This window comes from Solea senegalensis, linkage group LG4, assembly GCF_019176455.1.
Source record: "Solea senegalensis isolate Sse05_10M linkage group LG4, IFAPA_SoseM_1, whole genome shotgun sequence".
NCBI lineage: Eukaryota > Metazoa > Chordata > Actinopteri > Pleuronectiformes > Soleidae > Solea > Solea senegalensis.
The window spans coordinates 7,051,212-7,075,162 of record NC_058024.1 but is presented as its reverse complement, the minus strand read 5'-3'; the positions used below and the strand labels follow the sequence as shown (position 1 = coordinate 7,075,162).

At 38.5% G+C, this 23,951-nt stretch overlaps 1 protein-coding gene across 1 annotated transcript; it reads left to right on the top strand.

Annotated features, from left to right (window-relative positions):
• The first annotated feature begins 17,436 nt into the window (after positions 1-17,436).
• gpr25 (G protein-coupled receptor 25) lies at positions 17,437-18,752 on the top strand. Its single transcript, XM_044024809.1, has one exon. The coding sequence runs from the start codon at positions 17,460-17,462 to the stop codon at positions 18,582-18,584; it is 1,125 nt and encodes a 374-aa protein (XP_043880744.1). The 5' UTR covers positions 17,437-17,459; the 3' UTR covers positions 18,585-18,752.
• The last annotated feature ends 5,199 nt before the right edge of the window (positions 18,753-23,951 follow it).

Here is a 23,951-nt window from a genome sequence, read left to right as displayed (position 1 = left end):
AACATTGCATAATGATTCGAAAAGAATTCCATGACTAACCTCTTAAATGACTTTAGACTTAAGATAAGGTAAATTAATCCAACAAATGAAATGCTTGGAATCTGATGGAACATTTGGAAAAGGCTGTTCTGGCCTGGTATTGTAATAATAAATGGATTTCAAATACATCATTTACACAAAAATGGGGAGGATGCAAAGGAGTAGAAAAGCAAACCTATCAGAGAATGTTAATCTAATAAAGGGTAAAAAAAAAATATGATTGATGTTGTTATTAAACTTGCTTACCCATGCAGTGTTGCAGTAGAACTCCCCTGCAAGTTTTAGATAGTAGATTGCTCCAACACACCTGATTCCAATGAATGGCTGTTATTAGCAGTGCTTGTTAACGAGCTGATCATTTGAATCAGGTGTGCTGGAGCAGGAAAACATCTAAAACTTGCAGGGGAGTTAAACTGTAACACTGCAGACCAGAGTGAGAAACTCTGTGATAGATCATAGGTTATTTTTTAATAAGGAGTTACAATAGTTATTGTTTAACAAAGATGTGTAGTGACTGGGTATCATACTTTAATACTTTTGTGATGTTGACTGGGTCGTGTCAGTCATTTGATGTCAAAGTGTGGCACTTAAATGTTAATCTCATTAGCACTGATGAGCCAGTAAGCATGCAACATGCCATTCAATGAGATCTACCAGAGATGGAGCTCATTCCCTAAAGGAGGAAGACAGGGATTAACAAACGTGTGAGTATGTGTTTTTAGAGGCTGGTACTTGAAGATAAGTCGAGAAGATGTAAAGAGCATGGAATAAATAGGAGAGCAAAGAGTTGCTCCCTCTTAAACTGCCAGAAGATCATTTTAATGTAATGTCTAATATAATTATTTGTCAAAATTGATTTAATAAAATTAATATCAAAAATGTAGGTAATAATTAAGGAATTGATATTAAAGTTGGACATTTGTAATCAATATAAGTGCACATTAAAAATTAAATGAATAAAGATCAATATTGAGCAAATGGCCTGTGTGTAAAAACACAGTCATGAGTTGCCTCACGCACATATTTTTACATGTGTATTATTTTACTCTGACTTTGTTCATTTGGACATCTTAAACAAATCATTACCCCTAACCTTAACCATAACTTCATAACTTTCTTCTTTGTTAGAACCAGGTTTTGGTCCCCCTAAGGAATAACACACACTCACACTTAAGCAGCTGTGAATCTTGGGAAACAGTAACAGGCAGCAGAGGTGGCAGGAAGCAGATTCATCGTGAGGCTAATTGGTGAAAGAGAGTGTTCAGAGGACAACGGTGTAGTGTTGGGGTTTGGGTCGCCATTATTTGGATTTCATATGAGATTCAGCCTGACCCAATTAATATGCCACCTGATAGGAGGGCCTCTCATCAACCTAATTTAGAGAATCAATAGGGGACAAATGAGAGTGAGAACGAAGCCCTTTACGGATGCAAAGAGACAAAGACCACCCAGTACAAGCGCGAGGAGACTCATGCCAGCAATGACATAAACCTTTTGACAAATCCTCACTTGACATAAACAAACATTCACACAGTTCCCTGCCCCTCAAGTGCATCAATGTGCCATACACATCATCAGTCATACCCACCCTATAGACACAGGACGACAGTGATGGATGTTTTTATTGTTTTAGTTCATAAGGAGAACTTGTACCAGTTGGACATGGAGCGCTCCAGGCTGAGCGCTGCCTTAAGGCTACTAACATGATGAACTCTGACCTAGCCGCATTAAATACACACTCCACTCTGCCACGGAGGCACATGTGTAAATCAAAAAAAGCACAGTACACTATGGGAATATTGTACATGGTACCAACGCCTGGAAAAAAGGGGGCCAGTGGGGGCTGGGTGGATTCAGGGAGGAGCACTGTGGCTATTATAGTCATAAAGTTAAGAAAGAGGGTGAATTGGGGGCAGCTCTTAATAGCTTAAATTGCTGGACACAGTCATCAGTAACACCTTTTTGTCTGGCTCAGTGACTGGGCTGGTGTTTAGAGAGGGAACTGTTCAGAAAAGATCACACACACTCTCTTATGGGATGAAAGAAACTCACATGACAATAAAAGACTCAGAGACACAACGTTTGAGTCACAGTGAGTTGTGGAAGTTGACCGTCTCAAAGAAATGTTGAGATTATGAAAAATGTTGACTGGATTAAATGTGTTTATACACTTCAGACGTTTCAGAATAGAAGTGCTGTCTTGCTGTGGTTTTGAATAGTTTTTGTTAATATTTTCTCACGCTAAACCAAGTGCTTCCATTAAATAAATTAGCTTATATGTTGTCTTTTTACATTGCTCCATGTTGTCTCTATACTTAAACAAACATCCAGTCACTGTTGCATCACAAGTGCAGTATTTTTACTTCCTTAGTTTTGGTATTTTGAGTATTTTTATTTCACATTTTAAATTAAATAAAACACATTTAAATAAAGGACAAAAACAATAATAAAAGAAAGAAAATGAGAGATATAGAAAAAGAATGCTGCAATATAAATAAACTTGGCCTTTTTTAGGTGGATACATTTTCACAATTTTCTTTTTTAATTTTTGGAAAGTTTAATGCAATTAACAAATAATACACACATAAAACAATAATCTGCTGTTACAGTGACCGCAGTAATGAATCTGTTCATTCAGAAGTTAAAACTCAACATAACTCAAAAAACTGATGTACTACAATCCTTACAATGTATATTATCTGTAAGAAAAGAAAAGGAAACAAAAAACAACACTGTCGATAACTGATAACTCAGTCAGTTATCGTTAATCCAATCTTACATCAAAAATGTTATTTTTCAAAGAAATTATTCAAAAGTATTCCATATTTTCCTACACTTGTCAAGCCTGTTCTTGGTTATGTAACTTATCTTTTCTAAAGCCAAATAAAAAGTCATTCCCTTCAACCACTGTGCTGTGCCACAAAGAGTCTGTCAGATTTATTTTATATTAAATCTAATACGGTAGCTGGTAAGGTGTCCATATAATTTATATTTAACATAGTTTAATTTTTGTGTCTCTCCTGTGCATCTCCAAAAACAAATGAGTTACAAGGAGATTGGCTTGTTCTTGTCGACACGCAATTTCCCAAAATTGCTTCGTGAAAGTTGCTTAAATAAGTAATAATTACTTATACTTCTTTTACTTATTAAGGTTTTCAGTAAACAAATGTTACAAGTTTTACTAAGCGCTGTTTCAGTATGTTCCTCTCAGTAAAATTTAATCTAATATAATCCTGAGAGTACAAACAGGACATTTCAGAAATGTGAGTAAAGTGACAACGCGTGAGTCCACCGCCGTTTTCTTCTCTCGCCTCCTGTGTGACTTGCAGTCGTTAAATCAGCGCCCTCTGTGCTGCGTCACTGTCTCAGCTCTCGTGTCTTGTGACTGACAGCTGTCACTCTTTTGTGCTGCCTGAGCACCATCTGGTCCAAAGCTGACAATTCCTGGCTTGGTCATAGATGGTGGTGCTCTGCCAGGGCATGTCGCTACTGTCCCACATATCTGAAAGCATACCTGGGGACAAAAAAGTCCACCCCTACCCTGGAGGATTTCCTTTCTAACAGCTAGGCCCAGATAGGAAGCAGCTAAAGGTCTTAATTATACACTGATAATTATAATCTGTCCATTCTTTCTGAGGTGTTCAGTGAGGCCGTCATTCTTATGATTACCAAGCTGTGTTAGAACCTGGATTTAGATAAATCCTGGTTACATGGATTCATTTTGAAGTTAGTCAAAAGACAAGAAGCGGCCTTTTTGAAAGTAAAAAATAAATGAAAGTTTACAAATTGGGAATCTACATATCATTTATTAAGATTTATATATAAATAAATAACAAAAGGTTCACATATTTGTATTTCTTGTCAGCTTTTTGTCGGATTATATTTATTTATTTTAAAGTAGACTATCAAATGTCTAAATATATCAGTTAGATAAAACATTAAAATATTTGTTTTATTAAAGTTGTGGCTGATCAATGTACACAAATAATGACAGTGATTTTCTTCCTCATGCTTCAAGACTGAGGTGTGTATTTCAAAAGAAATTATTTAGTTATTGAAATCCATATGGGAGGCAGATGTCAGTAAAACAATACTGCAACAATTTGAAACACAAATAATCCCATATTCACAAACTTCACACCACAAGTGTTTCAGAAACAGAAAAATCAAGCAGCACGACATGAACCTGAGAGAGTGCTCATACTCTTTGTGTAAAATGTATAGAAATGAATTCTTATCGATGAAATATCCCACAAACACCAGCCCATTCGACTGCCGGTGCAAAACAATCTGCACAGCCTCTCTTCCTATTTTGAATGCTCCTCACAGAGTGTGTGATTACTTGAAAGTCAGTCGGACATCTCTCTTTTTGGCAACAACAGGAATCAGCCCGAGAGTGAAAAACAAAACCCTTTGTACCACGCTGTCATCCTGCAATTCCTATATACAGTCCATACATAAATAATCCTGAATTTGTTTTGGGAATTAAATTCTCTCAACTGGAACTTGACTGTAATTATAAAAACCAGAATTATCCTTCACTGTCCTATTAATATTGATATTAGATAAAAACGACAGAATGAGAAGATACACGAAAGAAACGTTTGTAAGGTACTGACTAAACTCGAAGGTGTTTTTTCGTTTTCGCTTGAGTTGTTTCAGATAAAACTTACTGGGATGATATAATAATAATTAAAAAAAGCAGAAGGTTATGTGAGGACACAGCTGCACTCCCTCACAAATCTGGTAGAGCTGAACACACTGAAATATTCCAGGTCACTGATCAAACCTCCAAAAACACAACCCTTTATCGACTCAGTGTTCAGACAGAAACAAAGGGAAACATCATTTTTCTGTGTTGCAATTAAAGATACTGTGTACCATGTCCCACATACAGTATAATGCTATTTTTCCCTATATTAGCCTCTGATACGTGATTAAATTGGAAGTCAGACACAATTAAAAATATGCTTTACGATTGGCAACACCTAAATGAAGTGAGTTCATTCAAACTACAGTAGGCAATTTGTCTGTATATGACTTGCTTATGTACCTTTAATAAACTTAATTCATTTTGGTATAGTTCAGTTTTATGTGGGGGAAAAAAATGTGTGATTTCTGACTAAATTCTTATTATTTGAAGTTTCTCATTTGTCTGACACATGCAACAATTCATATAAACATATTTGGATTTACACATATGTCACATAAAATATTGTTACATTTTTATTAAATCATACAGTATAAAGCACTTTGAAATGAGCTACTGTCGTATAAATGCATTTGTCATTGTCTTTCAATGCAAGCAGACAGCAGGCCCTGAAGGTTCACACATGTTTTACGTAATGGGCGAAGAAAGGAAAACAGAATTAACAGATTAGGCACAAAAAATGTTGTTCTCTTTCCCAGCTCTTGCGAGGCTTGTAATCTCAGCACTGCAGATTGAGGATGTAATGAGCCGTGGCGGTGAAAACAGAAACAGAAACAACCGGCTGCCAAAATATAAAAGTCGGCGCAGAGATGCGGTCGGTTACAGTGCCGGCCATTAAAAAAAAAAAAGAGAAAGAGAGAGTTTGTGGATTTCTTTGAGGCCTGAGCAGTAAGTGAAAGGCACTGTGGGGTCTCCATAGTTCACATGGCAAACTCTCAAACACCCATGGGGGGGTGCCCTCTCTCCGCCCCTCCCTCCCCTGTCATGCCTTAACTGAGGCTAGTGTTGACACAGTGCTGGCCAATCTAATTTTGATTGTCAGGAGCAAGGAATGGCCATCCTCCCCCCGCCCCCTGAGATCATCAAGTTCATTTCTCTGGCTGCATAGGGATTTTTTTTTTTTCCTTTGACCACCACCCCTCCTCTTCCTCCTCCTCCTCCTCCTCCTCCCCTCTCCACCTTCCACCCTCCATCTCCCCACCACTAGAACAATATTCAGCCATTCCTGGGCCTCTCAGAGTGAGCTCACTGGAGTTAATCTCTCAGGCCTCTCTCCTCTCTATTGCTGCCTCTCTCTCTCACTCGCACACTCTCCCTCTCTTTCTATTCAAAAAAGCCATTGGAGAACAGCTTGAATTAGTGACAGTTATTATTCAGACTAATGAGTAAAATTTCAAAGGCAACAAAAGTGGACTGTGACATCGGCTACAACAGCATTCATAAATCATTCATTCTTGGCAAGAGGGGTTTAATCATAAATGCATGACAAATATAATGTTTGCTAACTTGTAAAATTGTGAGCGTCACGCACCGAGTCGTGACGTGAACACAGATATCTGCTGCGGCTAATGTGCACGGAGGGAAATCTGTGAAATGTCACGAAGCCTTCATTGTTGTCCCAGATCTGTGCCATCACAAAAGACAGATGGCCCTCTACACCTTTGTTAGAGGGTGTGTGTGTGTGTTTGTGTGTGTGCGTGTGTGTGCATGTGTGTGTACTTGGTTGGTTTTTTTTTACCACTTTAGGACGTTTTCTGGTATAAACACTGACCTTGTCAGGGCTAGTGGTCCTCATGGAGACCAAATCCTGGTCCTAATGAGGCAGAACCTCATTTGAAGTTTAGGGGTTAGATGTGAATTGTGGTCAGGTTAAGGTTGAGGTTAGGGTTAGGTATTAAATGGTTATGTTTATGGTTAAGGTTAGGGATTACACTTACTTTAAGCTGTCAGTCCAATGTCCTAAGTCCAGTGTGTGCGTGTACTTGTATTTATATCTTTGTAAAGTCCAAAAAAATTTACAAACCTATCTTTGTGAGGACATTTTGACCTTGCGGGGACAAGTTTTGGGGCCCAGTTTTAAGACCTGGGTTTAGGGTTAGGGTTAGGGTAAAGGTTAAGGTGATGGTTATGGTTATGGTTAGGGTAAGGGTAAGGGGCTGCCTCATGTCTATTGGATACTAGTCACTACAATATAAAAACAAGTTATCAGAGACAAAACGAGCACAGATTTGTTAATCGGGTTTGTTTCCATTTCATAGAATTATAGACACAAAGACATGTTTTTTTTTTGTTTTAACAGCAACAATCCCAAACATTTGAAATCACTGTTGTTTTGTGAATGATAAATGACCATATATCTGTGAATTAGGATTCATCCATTATGCATGCATGCCTTCTCTAATACACAAATTACCTTCAGTGCTCTCCATCATTGGAGATTTAGGTATGCATGATGAGTTCATGCAAAATGGGCTTATAGTTAATGTCTTTTGTGTGACAGGCCATGACATTTCACGGACGCCCCTGAGTCAGTGTAATCAAATTCAAGCAGTTGCAGACATTAAGACAGACATTCATTCTTTTTCTTTTTTTCAATGTATTCCCAGCGTGAGATGCAATAATAGTCCAGCATCATGTGGCTTTGTGGTGTAATTAAAGCTGGGCTGCAATAACAAAAAAATAAATTAGGGAAAGAAAATGGATCAGTTAGGCTACCTGAATAAAAAGTCTAATGAAACAATCAATCAAAAAGCCTTTCCTGTCTTTATGTAAACTAGTGAAGTCCTCATTCAGTGTGCCTTTTTTCTGTATTTTTGTGTTTCTGGATTTTGTTTTATTTTATTTGTGTGTCGAACACAAATATAGTAAAATATTAAAAATATTGACATAATATAATAACAGTGACATGATGACTTGCATTACATTTGTACCAATGTCACTTGCATTTCTCATCCAAACTCTGGCAAAGTTGCCACTGCACACACTGATGCCCTCAGTGATTAACAGATGTTCCATGTGTTTGTGGATAAATACTGTCGTTTAAACAGAATATTAATAAAACACTGTCGAAAATCACATGGGATGTTTTTTATTTTACTGATTGTTTTCCCCAAAACTGGTCGATCAGTGTCAATGTTGGAAGATGTTACATACAGTTACAGTGATAGACTTTTTGTGACTTGTGGGAATTGCATCTGCACAACATTAAATGCATTATAATTAGTCGGCCAGATGGGGGCACTGCAGCAGAAGGTCAGAGTTTAAATTGGTCTCAAATGCTCCTCACATTTTTTCTTTATCCTGCCATCACGCTGCTATCATTATTAACAAAAGAGTAGCAGATGTTTTTGATAGAAAACAATCATTAAAAAAAGTATATACATAAACTGCAACAACACAAGACTGTGCTATAAATAAAATAAAACATATTAGACAATTACCAGTGAGGTAAATAATAACATTCACAGTCATTCACTTAAATCCAGAATTAGAGGCACGATAAACTTCTGTTGAGCGTTCCTGCATCATAGCTTACACATCCACGACATACACGTCTTAGCTTCACAAAGCATGTTTAAAAGTTTTATAAGAAATTGTAAGAATATATAAATTATTGCATTCTGTGGTTTTACAACCAAAATCATCAATATATAGAATATAAAAGTAAAAATAAAATACATTTTACCAACATGTTTGGGAAACCTCAAGATCAAGAATTATCACTTAAAATCTGTAAAAAAAACAAATAAACAGATATGCACATATTTGAAATGATACACAAACACCTAGTGCTTTTAAATCTTGAACTCTTGTTCTCACTCATTCTCAGTAAATAACAGTTTGCACTTGAGTGAGAGAAAAAAACTGCAGCTTGTCAGAAGTAATCTTGATGTTACAGAAAACAATTTCAAATTCAAAGATCAAAGGTGAAAGGTCAGAATTATTCTGTCAGAGGGGGCACAGGGTTCACTGAGGGGAAAAACTGACCAAACCAGACCTTGATAAAAAAAAAAAGAGAGACAGATTAAAGTCTCTCAAAACAATCCAGCAAAGCTTCTTTGTGCTTAAAGAAATGCATGTTTAAAAAGTAGTCCGGGTGAAAATTAAAGATGGGGGTGGTGGTGATGGTGGTGGTGGTGTGTTTGACGTAGGTGCATGATTTGCAAGCTGTCAGACGACGGCCTTGTGGATGAAGAGCAGTAAGCCCCCCATTCTCTGTCCAGTGCACTCTGCTCCCCACCCCCTCACTCAAACGCCTCTCCATACCCCATGGGAGGAGGTCTGTTGCGCTGTGGCCACACTAAATCAACATCGTCCTAATGAGGTGTCACACTTGACCCCCAGCAGCCTCAGCCCCTCACATGGGTGTCAGAGCCACAATGAGTGGCCCTCCATCTCCAGCGCCTGGCTGACACATTTTGATTCATGAGAGAGCCTGGGCCCTGTCAGGTCAAAATTACCCCTATCAAAATGCCACCATCAACACATTCATCAAGCCCAACTCTGAATCCGCCCTCTTTTTTTCTTTCTATTCAAAAAACAATCCCTCCCTAAAACCAACAATACTTCCAAGCATGTGCCGTGCTTGTACCTGCCCTCTGACTCCCTGAGAGCGCACACCGACACATGAACATACAATCGTACCGCTAAACACCTTACACACAAATGCGTGTTTTCACTGATCACCCCCAGCAGTGATTCGCCTGTCTGTCATTGGTCAGGGATCAGCTTTCTGCCCCTAATGGCCCCCTGAGTGATGAACTTCTGCGTCCCCCAGGTGTTAGTGAGCCTGTTCGCTGACCTACTGACCCAAAACCCTCCTAATGTGAACAGGTCCGAACAGCTAATAACAGACCTGAGAATGAAATCTGTGTGACCTGAGCCAAGACAGAGTTAGAGGGGGCGAGTGCGTGCTCACCCGCGGGAGGTGAGAGGCGTTAGACATAATCTGCTCATCGTGCTCAAGATAAGGTGTGGTCGATCTGACATCAACCATGGGCAAGAAAAAAACCTCACTCCTCTGTAAACTGACTTCGGAGGGAGCCTGGCTGCTCTTCTCTTCCCTGGGGATCTGCTCCTTCATTGTCAAGTGACAATTGAGACTTAAACCGCCGCGGTATCACCGTGGGACAAGATCATCTCAGGTCTAATCCGATCAGTCCAGCAGCAGCAGCAGATGTTCAACTTGAGTCAAATCAATGTCAAAATCCAATCCACACTCACTTCAGATCAGAATTGTCACATCCGTCGTTACAGTTTGGTACGACCTTGTTCTTCACTGATACGTGGACAAGCTAAGCCAAAGCTCCGTGCTGGGAGGGTCATTCTCTGTCAGCTGACGCTCATCTCTGCCCACGAAGGCGACCATCTGCTCCAGAGTTCCCCTGGGACTTCAGGGCAGGCCAGTTATACAAGTACAACCATCAGTTGTCTGGTCCAGTCTCCAGCTCTTACAAATCTCCATTATCTCGTCATCATCATCATCATCATCCAAAATGATGTGATATTGTCACAATTTATCACTTCAACCATCAGTTCACAGTCTTTTAATATAGGCACACTTACATAAGACATGGTAGTAGTAGTCACGGCGATTGAGATCCACAACATTAAGACGTGAGGGAAAAAAACAAGCTTACATCATGTGAGAACTGCCACCAGAGACAAAGTACCACGAATATTCATTAATGAATGTACAATGTGTCTCTGATGAAGGCCAGGCATTATGAACGGGTCATAAACTGGAGTCATGTAAAGTGGTAATGCAAAGTAATAAAACTGTAAGATGTTACGACCCAACACCAATAACATTAATGCAGCAAAGCAAAGGTCACTGGTGCCTCATTTGTGTCCTGCTTTAACTACGTAATTGTAAAGACATAATCATTACAGATGGTAATTGTAAAGACATGATCATTACAGATGGTATTTGTGAAGAACATGATCATTAAGTCAGTCAAACGTTTACTGCACCGCTGAATGTTATGGCGTTTAAAACCACAGAGCTGTGGGAGACAAAACAACAGCTTTTGGTACTGATTTGATATTTATTCAGCAGTGAAAGCACACTGAGATATTGTGTCTCTTGCGTGAGGTCACATTATGTCTGAGTGCACTGAGTGAACAACAGAAACAGAACAGAAAGTGGTACAGTTCCACTTTGTCTTTCCCAGGTTCACTGTCAATGTCTGAATCTAAGTGTTTTTAATGAACATGTCTCTGGGAGCAGAGGTCACACATCCCTACATAAAAGAAGAAATGTGTTTCAATCGGAACTGAACTGACATGAGTCACTGCAGGGCAACATATTTCAGCATTTTGAGACAAAGGCAGTAAGTACATATAATTATTATTTCTTCATAAGCCATAACATAGACATAAGTCATAAGTCATTCTTTTTTGTATTTTTAATATACTGTTCAGTGACCATTGTCAAATGTATTAACTATAATAAATTATCATCATATAAGTTATCATCTCGTTAGCTCTTGTGTGTTTGTTTAACCAGAAATGACAGTGAAATACTACATTCATGAAAAGAAAACTGAAAATATTAAGATGCTAATATCATCAACTTGTATGATGTCCTGGCGTTTCACTCATCAGTATTAATGATTTTCTTACTCTGTTATAAAAGAGAGTCTCCTTTAGTCAAAAGTCTGTTTCAGTGAAGTTATTGTGTGGAGTCAAAAGTGGATACAACATGATGCTTCTGAATACACTACACACACGTAACCTAATCATTGTGGCTCTGAGGTTAAGACGTTTTATTTTCTTTCTGCATTGAGCACCACATTGTTGAAACCTTTTATATATTTAAAAGGAAACATGAAAGATGAAATTTTTCAAAATGGCATCAGAAAAACCATCCATCCTTATATCCATACCAGTCTGGCACTGAGCATTCTGCACATGTCATCACTCTGTTACAAGTGAGTAAAATATAAATCTGAATACATTTATTTAAAAATATTTATTTTAAAATGAAGTAGACTGGGTGCACTGTGCCATGTAGTGCTGAGCTCCACACATTCTTGTGCCATCTCTGTAATCTTTCATCACTTTACCACAGCTTCCGGGGCTTAAATCCTACAACCATGCACATTTTACTATGCAACATTTAGCAATGGGTTTAATTCATGAGTTGAATATACTGTAATGACATACATTGTACTGTGCATTGAGAATGCAGTTTTTGACATTGTGCGCACATGTGGATGTATGCTTTGAAAAGCAGCCTAAGCAGTGAAGACAGCGAATATTTTAAAGTAGTTTTAGTTCAGTTAAAAGGTCAAAATATGAGTGGTTTTGGGTCATGACCTTATTTACCACATTGTTTCACCACACCAAACATTTCACTTAACCTTATCTATTGGAGATCTACCAGGAATTTAATACCATGGCTGTGCTATATTCTGTGATTTTAAATGTAATTTTGAAATGTGACCAACTAAAGCTTTTTAGTTTTGATGGATACCTTTTTTCTCCACAAAGTATTGTGATGTGGTGTTGTCGAGAGATTCATTTATTGTCTACCGCTTTATCCTCCACATGAGGGTCGCAGGGGTCGTTGGAGCCAATCCCAGCTGACGTAGGCACACGCTGGACTGGTCGCCATGGCTAACACGCACACAACAACCATTCACTCTCACACTCACATCTGTCCAATTAACCTCTGCATGTTTTTGCACTTGGAGAAGAAATGGGAGAACCCAGAGGAAAACCTACGCACACACGGGGAAAACATGCAAACTCCTTGTACAGAAAGGCACTCGATCGGACCAGGTGGCAAACCCAGGTCCTTCTGCTGTAAGGCAGCAGTCACTATTCCACCCCGTGGCCCTTGTTGAGCGATTATTACTTTCTAAACTGTCAAACTATGACTATTTATGACCCATTCATTTTTGTTTATATGTGTGTTACAAAAATGTCATGGATTACATGGTTCGTATGTGAATAGAGAGGACGTCAGGCAGAAATCAGACACAGGGGAAAATGGGTTAAAACTGTGACGTAAAGAGGGAGCAGTTAAAAAGGCCCTGACCACATTAAAATGACAGAATAGAGGACTGAGTTCATTGTGTTACAGGAACTTTTGATTTAGTTAAACAGCTTAAACAAGGACCTTTCATGCCAAACAATAGACTCCCTTTCTGAAACTGCACTAAACAAATGAGGAGCAAATTGTGTTTGTGTGTGTGTGTGTGTGTGTGTGTGTGTGTGTGTACAAGTGTGTGTGTGTGTACAAGTGTGCACATGCGTGCACGTGACAATCACGCTGACGCATACCACCCTTTCTCTCCTCAAATAAAAACAGAGTAAAAGGAAAAGAGAAATCATCCACTGTTGAAGTACTTTACGAGATCCTCCTCTAAACAGAGAAAAGGACTAAGTATCCATGGGAATCTTAGCACGTTGGGGAGGCCTTTCTCCCTTCCTCTCATCCGCTCTCCCCCGCTGCACCCATGGACCAATGCAATTGTTTATTTTCTCCCATTGAGGCTGCTCAATTCATTGGCTCCCACATTTACTCTGCTCAATTGGAGTGAGACAGCACTTATTCGGGCAGAGGAATGTAGCGCTCCACTGACAGAGCAGCAAGAATGCAGAAGAAATAATTAAAACTTTTGCAGAGAAAAAAAAAAAAAAAGGTACAGCTGAGTGTGCTGGAGAACAACAGCAAACTGAACAGGGTGTACTGACGGGATTTTCTGCCGTGATGTGTATATCCACACATCACCTTGACACTACAAAGTGAGGGAGTGTTTGAATATAGCACAATGCCAGAAAGAGGAGCTGGGATCCTTTAAGGAGGTCATTCACTCACAGTGCTTTCTATAAACTAAAACTCCCTGCAGAACAATGACGCGCTCTCCAGCCTCTTGTAAGACGTGGCCTGTCCTCCAACCTCACTGTTCCCTGCACCAGCACAATAGCTGCGAGCTGGACTGTGGAGTTCATTTCTCCTCAGGTCTATTATGTCTTGAGAAGGCAACCGTGATGACAGTTTCCTTCTCTGTAAAATGGTCGTGGTTGCCAGAGCCTTCTCTCTCCTGTCAGTTTCTATTATCTTTAATCAGGGCTCAATGAGAGCCTCTCATAGCTGAGAGAAAAGACACAACCCGCATGATCAAGACTGAAACCAGTTCACTGTTTGGCGAAGATAAGCTGATGCACAGGATCGCAGCAACAAGCAGTTTCCCCTTCAGCTTAGTTTCCGTTGTGGTGTGTTGTCAGAGTGTGCACCAGGCAGCTGATGAAGCAAAACAACTTTATATGTATACCAAATTGCCATTAACAGTGCCAGCTGCATAAGAATACAGGATATTCTGTGGTGAATGAACTGTTATTGCACTGCCACATAAAAGGCAGCATTCATTTCAGTTATACAGCCCCAAATCATGCACTTGCTGAAAAGCTCTTTACAATTTGTGCAACATATGCCAACTTCAGTCCTTATACCCTTATTTGATGTAGCAATTTTCATACCAAGTAATGTTACATAAAGTTCACAGCATAAAACAAAAGATAATCCCCGAATTGCTATCCCACATCCTTTACATAACATTACCATGTATGCAAGAGTAATGAGATCATAGAGTTTAGCAAACAGCACTGAATGTGTCCTTGTACCCGAAGCATGTTGAGGTGTAGATCCACTACAATGACCACTGTGTGGCACTAGAAAGAGAGAGAGACCACCAATTATATAGGAAATATAGACCACAATGAAGGCTTCATGTAAATGAAAACAATGTTTGTTACTGATGGCGTACTTCCTGTTGCCAGTAGGTGGCACAATGACTGGCATTGCAGGTCATCATTGTGGACCAACTGCCCCTAAAAAGAACCAAGATGATGAAGCCTTCAGCGTGCTATTCCTGCAATCATACCACTACCATGGTTACCGTGGTATCCCACATAGCGATCAAAAAATGTTGAGGGTAGCATCTGTCTGGGTGGGAAACCTACTGCGTGGCTAGTGGGAACGCAAAATGTGAAAACACATTTTTTTTCGCTTTTTTTCCTGCAAAATTCATCTAATCGCCCTAAAAACTCAGTCAGATTGCACTTTTTGCAGCTCCTGGTGTGCATGCCAAGTTTGGCAAGGGCCTCAAAAGTGGGCTCATAAGTGAAAGAAAAAGAAAAAAAATATGTAAAAATTATCAGAGTTGATACAAAAAAAAATGAAAGGTAGTTTTATTCATAGAGCACTCATACGCAAAGGTAGATTAAAGGAGCTGGACAAAAACATTTAAAAACAACACATTTAAAGCTTTAGTTTCTGTTACATTTGAACCATCGTCAAGTGAGTTCACACAATGATCAGCTCCACACATCTCTGTGTGTTTCTCAATAAAGCAGATGGGAAATTCATAAAAAAAGTGAACATTACAATCCATAATATGAAGGAAATAGGGGGAAAGATTGGGTAAAACAACAGAGAAGCCATTACCCCATGGAGTAATAGGATGACAGTGTCAGGTAAATGATAAATAACCTCTGAATTCACCTTGCACAGTATTTGTTGGCTATGATCTTGCATAGTGCGGGACTAAATAGTCAGTGATGAAGTGAATTTTATTGAATAAACTGTCACAGGTTCACATCCTGAATGTGCCTGTGAAAGTGACTTTAGAAGACAGCAGATGTCACGGTTCATGATCAGCCCTTGTGACGTCAGTGAGAAGTAAATGAAGCTGAGACACAGTCGGAGTTGGACCCGGGCTTGTATTTGCATATTTGCATATTCATATTAACTGCTTATTCTGACTTTGAGAACATAGTTGAGCAAATAATTTCACAAGATCCATTGAGCAGCTGTTGGGCCTCAGCAGATGGATCTTGCCCCGCTGCTGTGGTGTTTTAGGTGTTGTTGGCATATACCATGATTTACTTAAGAGAAAGTCAGCTACCTCACTCTGTGTGTGCTCTTATTGTTCTCATGCCGTTTGTAATTAAAGACAAATAATTATATTATTATTGACCTGCAGTCTTAGTGGCCTAAAACAAGAATGAAAGAAAGGTTAAGGAAAAAAAAGGAAATTTTACTTTCAGACATTACCACTGCTTTAAAGTGGAACAAAAACTACAGCATGTGATATAAAAAAGATCAAACCACAGAAGCGGCTCGATACATGGACGCACAGTTGAAGTTACTGCGATGCAATGAAAAATCTGCTGAGAGAGAGAAATGGATGGACAGCCTTGTAAGAGAAACACAGCATTCACGCATATGTGATAAAAAAAACATTTCAAATCTGATTTCAGAAATCCCAATCCTCTTCCTGTCTGAATCGTTTTCACTCATCAGCAGAAAAACTCTCAGCGAAGCAAAAGTCTTTGCAGAATATCTGATTTACTTGCTCGAGCACCATTCAGTGTGAATATAGGCAGGAGGTCACCACATGCAAAACACAAGTAAATCTCACCTGCCCCCTACTGGTCAAATACAGCCAATACACTAAGCAACAGGTTAAAAAAAAGTGGCAGATCATAAACACCAGTGTGTGTGTGGTAGGAATGTGTCTTTTTATTTGTTAAAGGTCTTTAATATAACCATTACAATATTTTCTGCTCTACGCCTTAAAATAGAGAATGTGCAGAAGATAATAAATAAATAAATAAATAAATAAATAAATAAGTAAAAAATATAACACATATTATGATACACCAAGCAGACAGGAAATTCATTTGAAAAACCTGGTTCTTAAAGACATAGTTTATTGATATGTTTAGTATATAAGTACAGTTTTTATTGAACCAGAGACCAAGTGGTCACTATTTCAGTTAGTTTACAATTTGAAGGTGAAATATTAAAAGCTGTGTTTAAGAATTTAAAAAGAGAGTATAGTCTTTTGAATGGCACAAAAATCTGATTGCATGTTTTGAAATGCATGGACCTCAGAGGGTGCTTACGTATATAAAACTGTCATCAACATACATACTGTATGGACTGAACTGTTACTGACATTCACACCTAATTCATTCAAGAAAATTGTGAATAACTGTGGCCCCGAGAATATATCCCTGAGGCACGCCATTGCTAACATATTCAAAGCTGAACTGAAAACCATCAGCAACAACAGCTGAGAAAACTAGTTTCATGGCAAGTGCGCAGCTCTAGAGGGAGGCCACCAATAAATTAATAAATGAAACAATGGCTGGCTTTGCAGGTTATCATATCATGGACCGATTGACTGCTGTGTTCTAGTTCTGCAAACATAGGGTGCTGTTTGTCTGGGAGGAAGCCTACTGTGTGGCTAGTGGGAACACAAAATGTGTTCTTCACTCTAATTTATCTAATCCACAGGTCTGTATGTACTCCAGTGGAGTGTTTGTGTGTGTGATATATGTGAGGGAAAGAATAAGAACAATATGAAGGAAAAATAATAGTCAAAGGAGATGCAATAAAGCCCTAATAAAGACCATGCTTTATGTATTGGCTCCCCTTTAGACATTACTATTGAAAAGACTAGGTTGCCATGCTAATAAGCAAATCAGCAAAGAAATAAATCAAGGTTTCCAATCCCACCAAAGGATACAGAGATGAAAGTAACTCAGTCAAAGGATAAACAGTATAAAGATGAGAGGAAGCATAACAGAGTCTGTGCCTGTGGGTTTGTCATACAATAAATAGTAGCAGCATGTTGCTCAGTAACCACACTGCCACCACAGCTGTACGGCACAGCCTCCCTGTCATCTCACCATGGATTCCTACACTGAAGATATGCTTTATGATTACTACAACTACACCGAGAGCTTTGGAGATGGAAATGTCAGTCTCTTTCTGGATGACTGTCCCAGCTCACACCTTCGTGGCTCCAACATCTTCCTCCCTGTGGTGTATTACATCATATTTTTCACAGGCGTTGTGGGAAACCTCTTTGTCATCACGGTTATGTGCAGCAAAGGTCAGAGAGGTGGGAGGCTGGTGGACACGTTTATTGTCAACCTGGCCATGGCTGACCTTGTCTTTGTGCTCACCCTGCCACTGTGGGCCCACTCTGCCATCCAGGATGGCCAGTGGGATTTTGGACCTGCTGGGAACCTGCTGTGCAAGTTCAGCAGCTACATCATTGCCGTGAACCGCTTCTCCAACATCGCCTTTCTCACCTGTATGAGTGTGGACCGCTACCTGGCTGTGGTGAAACTGATGGACTCCAGGTACCTGAGGAGCAGTAGTTGCATCCGCTGCACTTGCACTGCAGTGTGGGTGAGCTCCCTGGTGTTTGGCATCCCGTCCTGGGTGTACCGCGATGTGACGCTTTCAGGTGATGGAGTTTTCTGCGTGGAAAACAACAGCTCGCCCTTTTTTCTTGGCATGAGCCTGGCCATAACTTTGCTCACATTTGTTTTTCCAGTGTTAATCATCGTGCTCTGCTACGGTACTATTGTCATGCATCTCAACAAACACTGTGTTGCTGCTGTGAATCCTCGAGCAGAGGCCCGACGCAGACACTCTGTCAAGATGGTCCTCTCCATCATCGTGGTCTTTGTGGTGTCCTGGCTCCCCTTCAACATTTTCAAAACGATTATTATTGGCTCGCAGCTCTCCGTGGTTTATCAGAGGTGTGGTGTGCCGCCATGGCAGAAAGATGGGATCCTCATCTCATGCTGCCTGGCCTTCATAAACAGCTGCGTGAATCCAGTCATCTACTTTTTCTTGGATCATCACTTCAGGCGACAGGCCAAGATCCTGTACACGACCTGCAGAGGGAAGCAGAAGGTACAGCAGAGTCACAACTCCTCAGCTTCTTTCACTAATGCAGGCACGTCAGAGAGCTTTGCGACCACTGGTGGAAGGAGAACTCAGCTTCACGTGATTCAGTAGGGCACACTCTTCATCTAACGCCAGAGATATTTGAGTTACAATGCAATACGGCGCTGGGGCTGCAGCTGTTAATTAATAAAGCAATTATTAATCAAATACTAAATTAATGTAGCTTGATAAGAAGACCCGGGATTGTGACCCGGTCGAATAAGAGCCTTTCTACATGGAGTTTGCATGTTCTCCCTATGTGTGTGTGGGTTTTCTCCAGGTTCTCTGGTTTCCTGGTTTCCTTACCACAGTTCAAAAACATGCAGATTTGGGGATTAGGTAGATTGGACACTCTAAATTGTGTGAGAGTGGATGGTTGTTTGTCTCTAAATGTGTCCCTGTGATGGACTGGTGACATGTCCAGGGTGAACCCCAGCCTTTCGCCCTGTTCCAGCTGAGATTGGCACCAAAGCCCCCCACGACCCTCATGTGGAGGACGTGTTAGAAGATGAGTGAGAATTTAGTTTGACTTTGATCATCTGGTAGTCATTTGGTAAAATAAACAGATATGCAGTGTTTTAATCTTGTCCCAATGACAGTTAAGGGATGAAAAAGAAAATATTTAGAAATATGAGAAACCCCGGTCAACAGTTTTGTGGAAGAAACTAATCAAATAATGAAGAATAAAAATAATAATAAGACAGATTTATTGATGATGATGACGATGATAAGCATTACTTACAGCTCTCTGTGATTTTGTGAATGTAATTTTGTACATTGTTCATGATGACATAACATTGACATTTTGCTGTCAAATATTCCCTTCATCCTACTTTTCTATATATTGAATATGTTTTGCTGTACAATAATGCTGATGATAAAATTACTATTACTATAAAAGTACTATTGTAATGGTTTATACACTGTCTTACATAATTACACACTGTATATTATGCTATGATATGCTTTTTAAAAAATAAAATAAAATAAATATGCAATAAAGTCATTTTATGTCTTGTGGAAATTTATGTTGTTTTTTTTTATTCATTTTGGGGTTCTTATATGCTAATATGACTATATAATGAACCTAGAATCACATCACAAAATAAAAGGAATTCCACTACAAACACCAGAGGCAGTCAGTGAGTTACACTTTAGTTAATTCTGTCATACAATAAATACTGTAGCTTACATTTCAATGAGACAAATTTGAATCCAATAAACAAACAAAAAATACAGTTTCTTTAACACAAGTCTACAGTTAATGAATCCAATATTTTTCTATATTCATACATTCACTCATGAAGGTCATTTATACATTTTTTTATAAAAAAAAAAAGACTACTGGGACAAGACACTACAACACTAAATGGTCACAGAAGATAACATTTTTGTAGCAAACCAACAAACACAGACAAATACAACAGGAAACCAAAGCCTTTGCAAGACGGTCTCACATGTGATCAGTAGGTGCCTCAACATAAAAGGAGAAACATTGTAGGAGACAAAATAACTGACAACCATATTAATCTTATCAATATGTGCATGAGCCTTTTATGGTCTCTTTATAAAACTCTTCTCTCTCGCGTAATAAAAAAAATAGCTTCTCAGAAATCAGTGGTAGTCACAAAATACATGGAACTCGGGTGTATGAAAGTTCAAATGTTCATGTGTGCCCACTTGTTTTTCGCATTCTTGTGTGTTATGAATCTGGTGGTTTCAAAACCAGGTTAAGTACAAATCAGCATACAGGTGCAAGGGGTCAGGAGTTTCCCCTGCTACATGTTAGGGGCAATGCCAACTCCCTTTCTCACATATACTGTTTTTCAGTGCTTTGAATTGTGGTATTTTTCAAATAATGAGCAATGATGGGAAACAATTAATCCTTTTGGTGCTGAGTAGAAGGAAAAAAGAGCAACACAATCAGAGCAGAGGCATTTATGTCACGCATCAGTGTTTCCAACAGCGTCTCTCTTCAGCGGGAACAGTTGGTGTTTAGAAGTTAAATACTAAAAACGTTAAGTTTTCTTTTATTCAGAATTGATATTGATTTACAGGAGTGCATTTGTTGTGTTCACAGTTTGTAATTCACAGTTGAAGACAAGTTGTCCAGAGGTTCACAAGCTGGTAACGACCGCAGAGGAAGTGAATTGCTCAAGGACATTTAGTAGTGAATTTGTTCAACCAACTTACCATGCGACAACAACAAATAACATGTTCATCTCTGTTTTGAAATAAAAATACATCTATACCGTATATATATATATATTTATATATATCTATATACATATATACTGTATATATGTATATATATATATACAGATATATATATATATATATCTGTATATATATATATATCTGTATATATATATATATATGCATACACAGTGAAAAAGTTTGGTCACACCTTTCCATTTACTTGAATGAGGAAGTGTGTCCAAAATTTTCACTGGTAGTGTATATATATTTTTTTTTTTTATATAGTTTTTATAGTTTTTTTATAGTTCCAGTGCAGCATTTCTCTGTGTTTCAATAATTTGACAGTAATGTTAAAGGTTTGCCTAAAAATGTAAGGTTGCTGCTGTATGTTGGATGAAGAAGAAGAAGGGGGAGAATTAAAATATAATAAAATAAAATAAAAGCTTGGTATACAAAAAATGGTATACAAACTTTTTCTTTTTTTATTGAGTTTTAGATAAATTGACAGCAAAAAGATTAACAAAGCTCCTTTGATGACTTGACGGTTATTGTGCCAGCCGTTCACACACAGAGTGGAAGGTGTGACCCTGGTATTTGTCAGACTTGTCAGACTTTGCGTATGAGTGGGTGAGTGCCTGTGACTGTAAATGTGATGTTCTCACAGTGCTGTAGCGTCTCCTCTGTCATTACAAAACCTATATTGTCACAACTCAGTCAGGCAGTCAGACAGTCAGTCAGTCGCGCTCCTGAACCTGAGAACCTAATGAAATGATTATTGTCAAAATGACAACTAAAGGTGAATATACTCTATAAACATAGTAGTTATCTTACTTTTCTCTCAATGTGTTTTCCTTCCTGTTTTTGTATATACATCTTATCTTTATTTAATTGATGTATTTATCTTTTGTCTTTTATTTGCTGGGTAGAGCAATTGCTGGAACTGATTTTTTTTGTTTGGGATAAATTAGGTTATTCTTATTCTGAAATAACACACTCTTTTGATAATATTTTTTTAAATAACACACTCTCTTATACAAGTTAAACTCAAGAGCAATTCACTGCTGCAGGCACAGTAATTAGTGTATAGGACTATAGTGTGACCAGCTCAAGGCGGACTTTAGACAGGTGTTGTTGTAGATAAGATTATTGAGATTATTTGCTGAATAAGTGACTGTGTGCTTAAAAACATATGCATGCCTTATTCTATATCTATTAGTTCTTAGGAGTTTAGATTTTTCGGTGCAGTATACTATTTCTCACGTAGACTACTTACTGCCTATATTTGTATTATTACCACATACACAATATTCTAGTCTCGTTTTCTTTTCTTTTTAACGACAGATGCTGAAGCAGCTCTGCACATTGCAACTTTTGCTTACATACAGTAGATCATACCAACAATGCAACAATTCTCAGATCAAATGTCTGGCTGTGGTTTCCTAGTAAAACTTCAGCACATTCTACAGTCTACATGAGCCACCCTTGATCTGCGCAAATCCAACTCAGTGCGGAAAAACTCATGATGAAGGGTGAAGGTCATAAGTGAGAAACAGAAGCTTCCTTTGTCATATACATATCAGTCTTTCAGTGACAAATATAGACAACTCTTTTCAGAGTCTCACGATCCTAGAATCAAACACTGTGACAAGAAAAAAAAAGTTTTACTAAAACTCCCCCAATGTACTGTAGATTCATTTGCCAGTTTGAAACCTGTCATGATGTATTATATGGTTACTGATTCATTCACAAAACCAAATAAAACCACTGAGGAAGATTTAAAGAACACCTTCTATTCTCCATCAGATTTCCTACTGTGTCAAAATAAGAAAATTATGTAATTTTAATGAAAAAATGTCATTCATTTTACAGCAATGCTTAAAATTAATGCTAACACAGAAAATAATTTGATCAATGTTAACTTCATAATAGTTAAATGTTTCATGCATAATTTGGTGTAAAATGAAGAAGAATAAAAACAGGTATAAAGTTGTTTTTACCAGTTTAATTGCATTTCATGAACAACCCTTAAAAGAGTGGCTTTAGGTTGGTGATGGTAATGCGCAGAAAATGTGAGTTATTTCTATCAATTTCAATATCAATGTAATTGGCATATGTTTATGCACTTCCCTATCATGTGTGTTTTAAAGTGAGATAATGGGCATGTGACTGCCGTAACCTGCCATTGTTATATGCATGCTGTAAAACTATAGTGCCATAAATACAAATGCAAATGTTACACATGCTTCACTTTGTCAAGATGATTGTTGTATTTATGCTTATAGTTTACTTGTATTGTTTTCTTCATAAATGATCTCTGCCTGACTAGTTCTGATCTAACAACATGTCAGCTACATAGAAAAGAAAGAAAACAAAAAAGGAACGTTATTCAAAAAGGTCACATTTAACTGTCAGATACAGTATATGTAAATGTATTGCATAATACACATAGCTGCTTTGCTGCATGTAGACATACAATTGCACCTTTACATATACAAGCAAAGTCAGCGTTAGCACTGAAACTGGAACTGATATATCCATTTTTGAAATGCCCAAGTCTTTGAACAACTAAACTGAATGACGCCTTTTACATTTTGAGTGTAACCTAAAGTGGATTGTTTGTAGCTCAGGATTCAACCAAGTCTCATTGATACAACAGTTATTCACAGCTGCTTGTGTCCAACGTGGATTTGCGTTAACATGATTTATAATACAGTGTATTGTATTCCATAATATGAGAAATAAGGGGGAACATACAGTAGCATGTGGTTTACTGGATTAGGCTACGTAACACACTGCTGCCCTCTCGCGGTCAAAACAAAAAAACAATACAGTGCATGTTTTTACATTTCAGTTATTCGTTAACACATGTTCGAGAAATAAGTGGTTTTGAGTTGTTTTTCAAGAGAAAATCAAACACATGCGTACATGTATTACAATCTTACAGCCCACACAGTAACTGAGAAGTGGATGAGCCATGCGGCATTCACTGACCCACAGTACGCTGGTAACATCTATAACTATAGCGGTAAATATAACTTGGGAATGCCTTTCGAACGCCGCTAAATGGCAATAAAAGCAAGGCGACTGCCCGAGACATTGTTATAATTTATGGTTATTGATCAGTTTTAGCAACCAAGAAGCAGTCTTAACAGAAAGAGAGTAAAACTCTGAAGACACAAAAATAAGCCAGGAGTGTAAGGCACTACTTTCACAATTATTTAAATTAGCTCCAGCTTTATT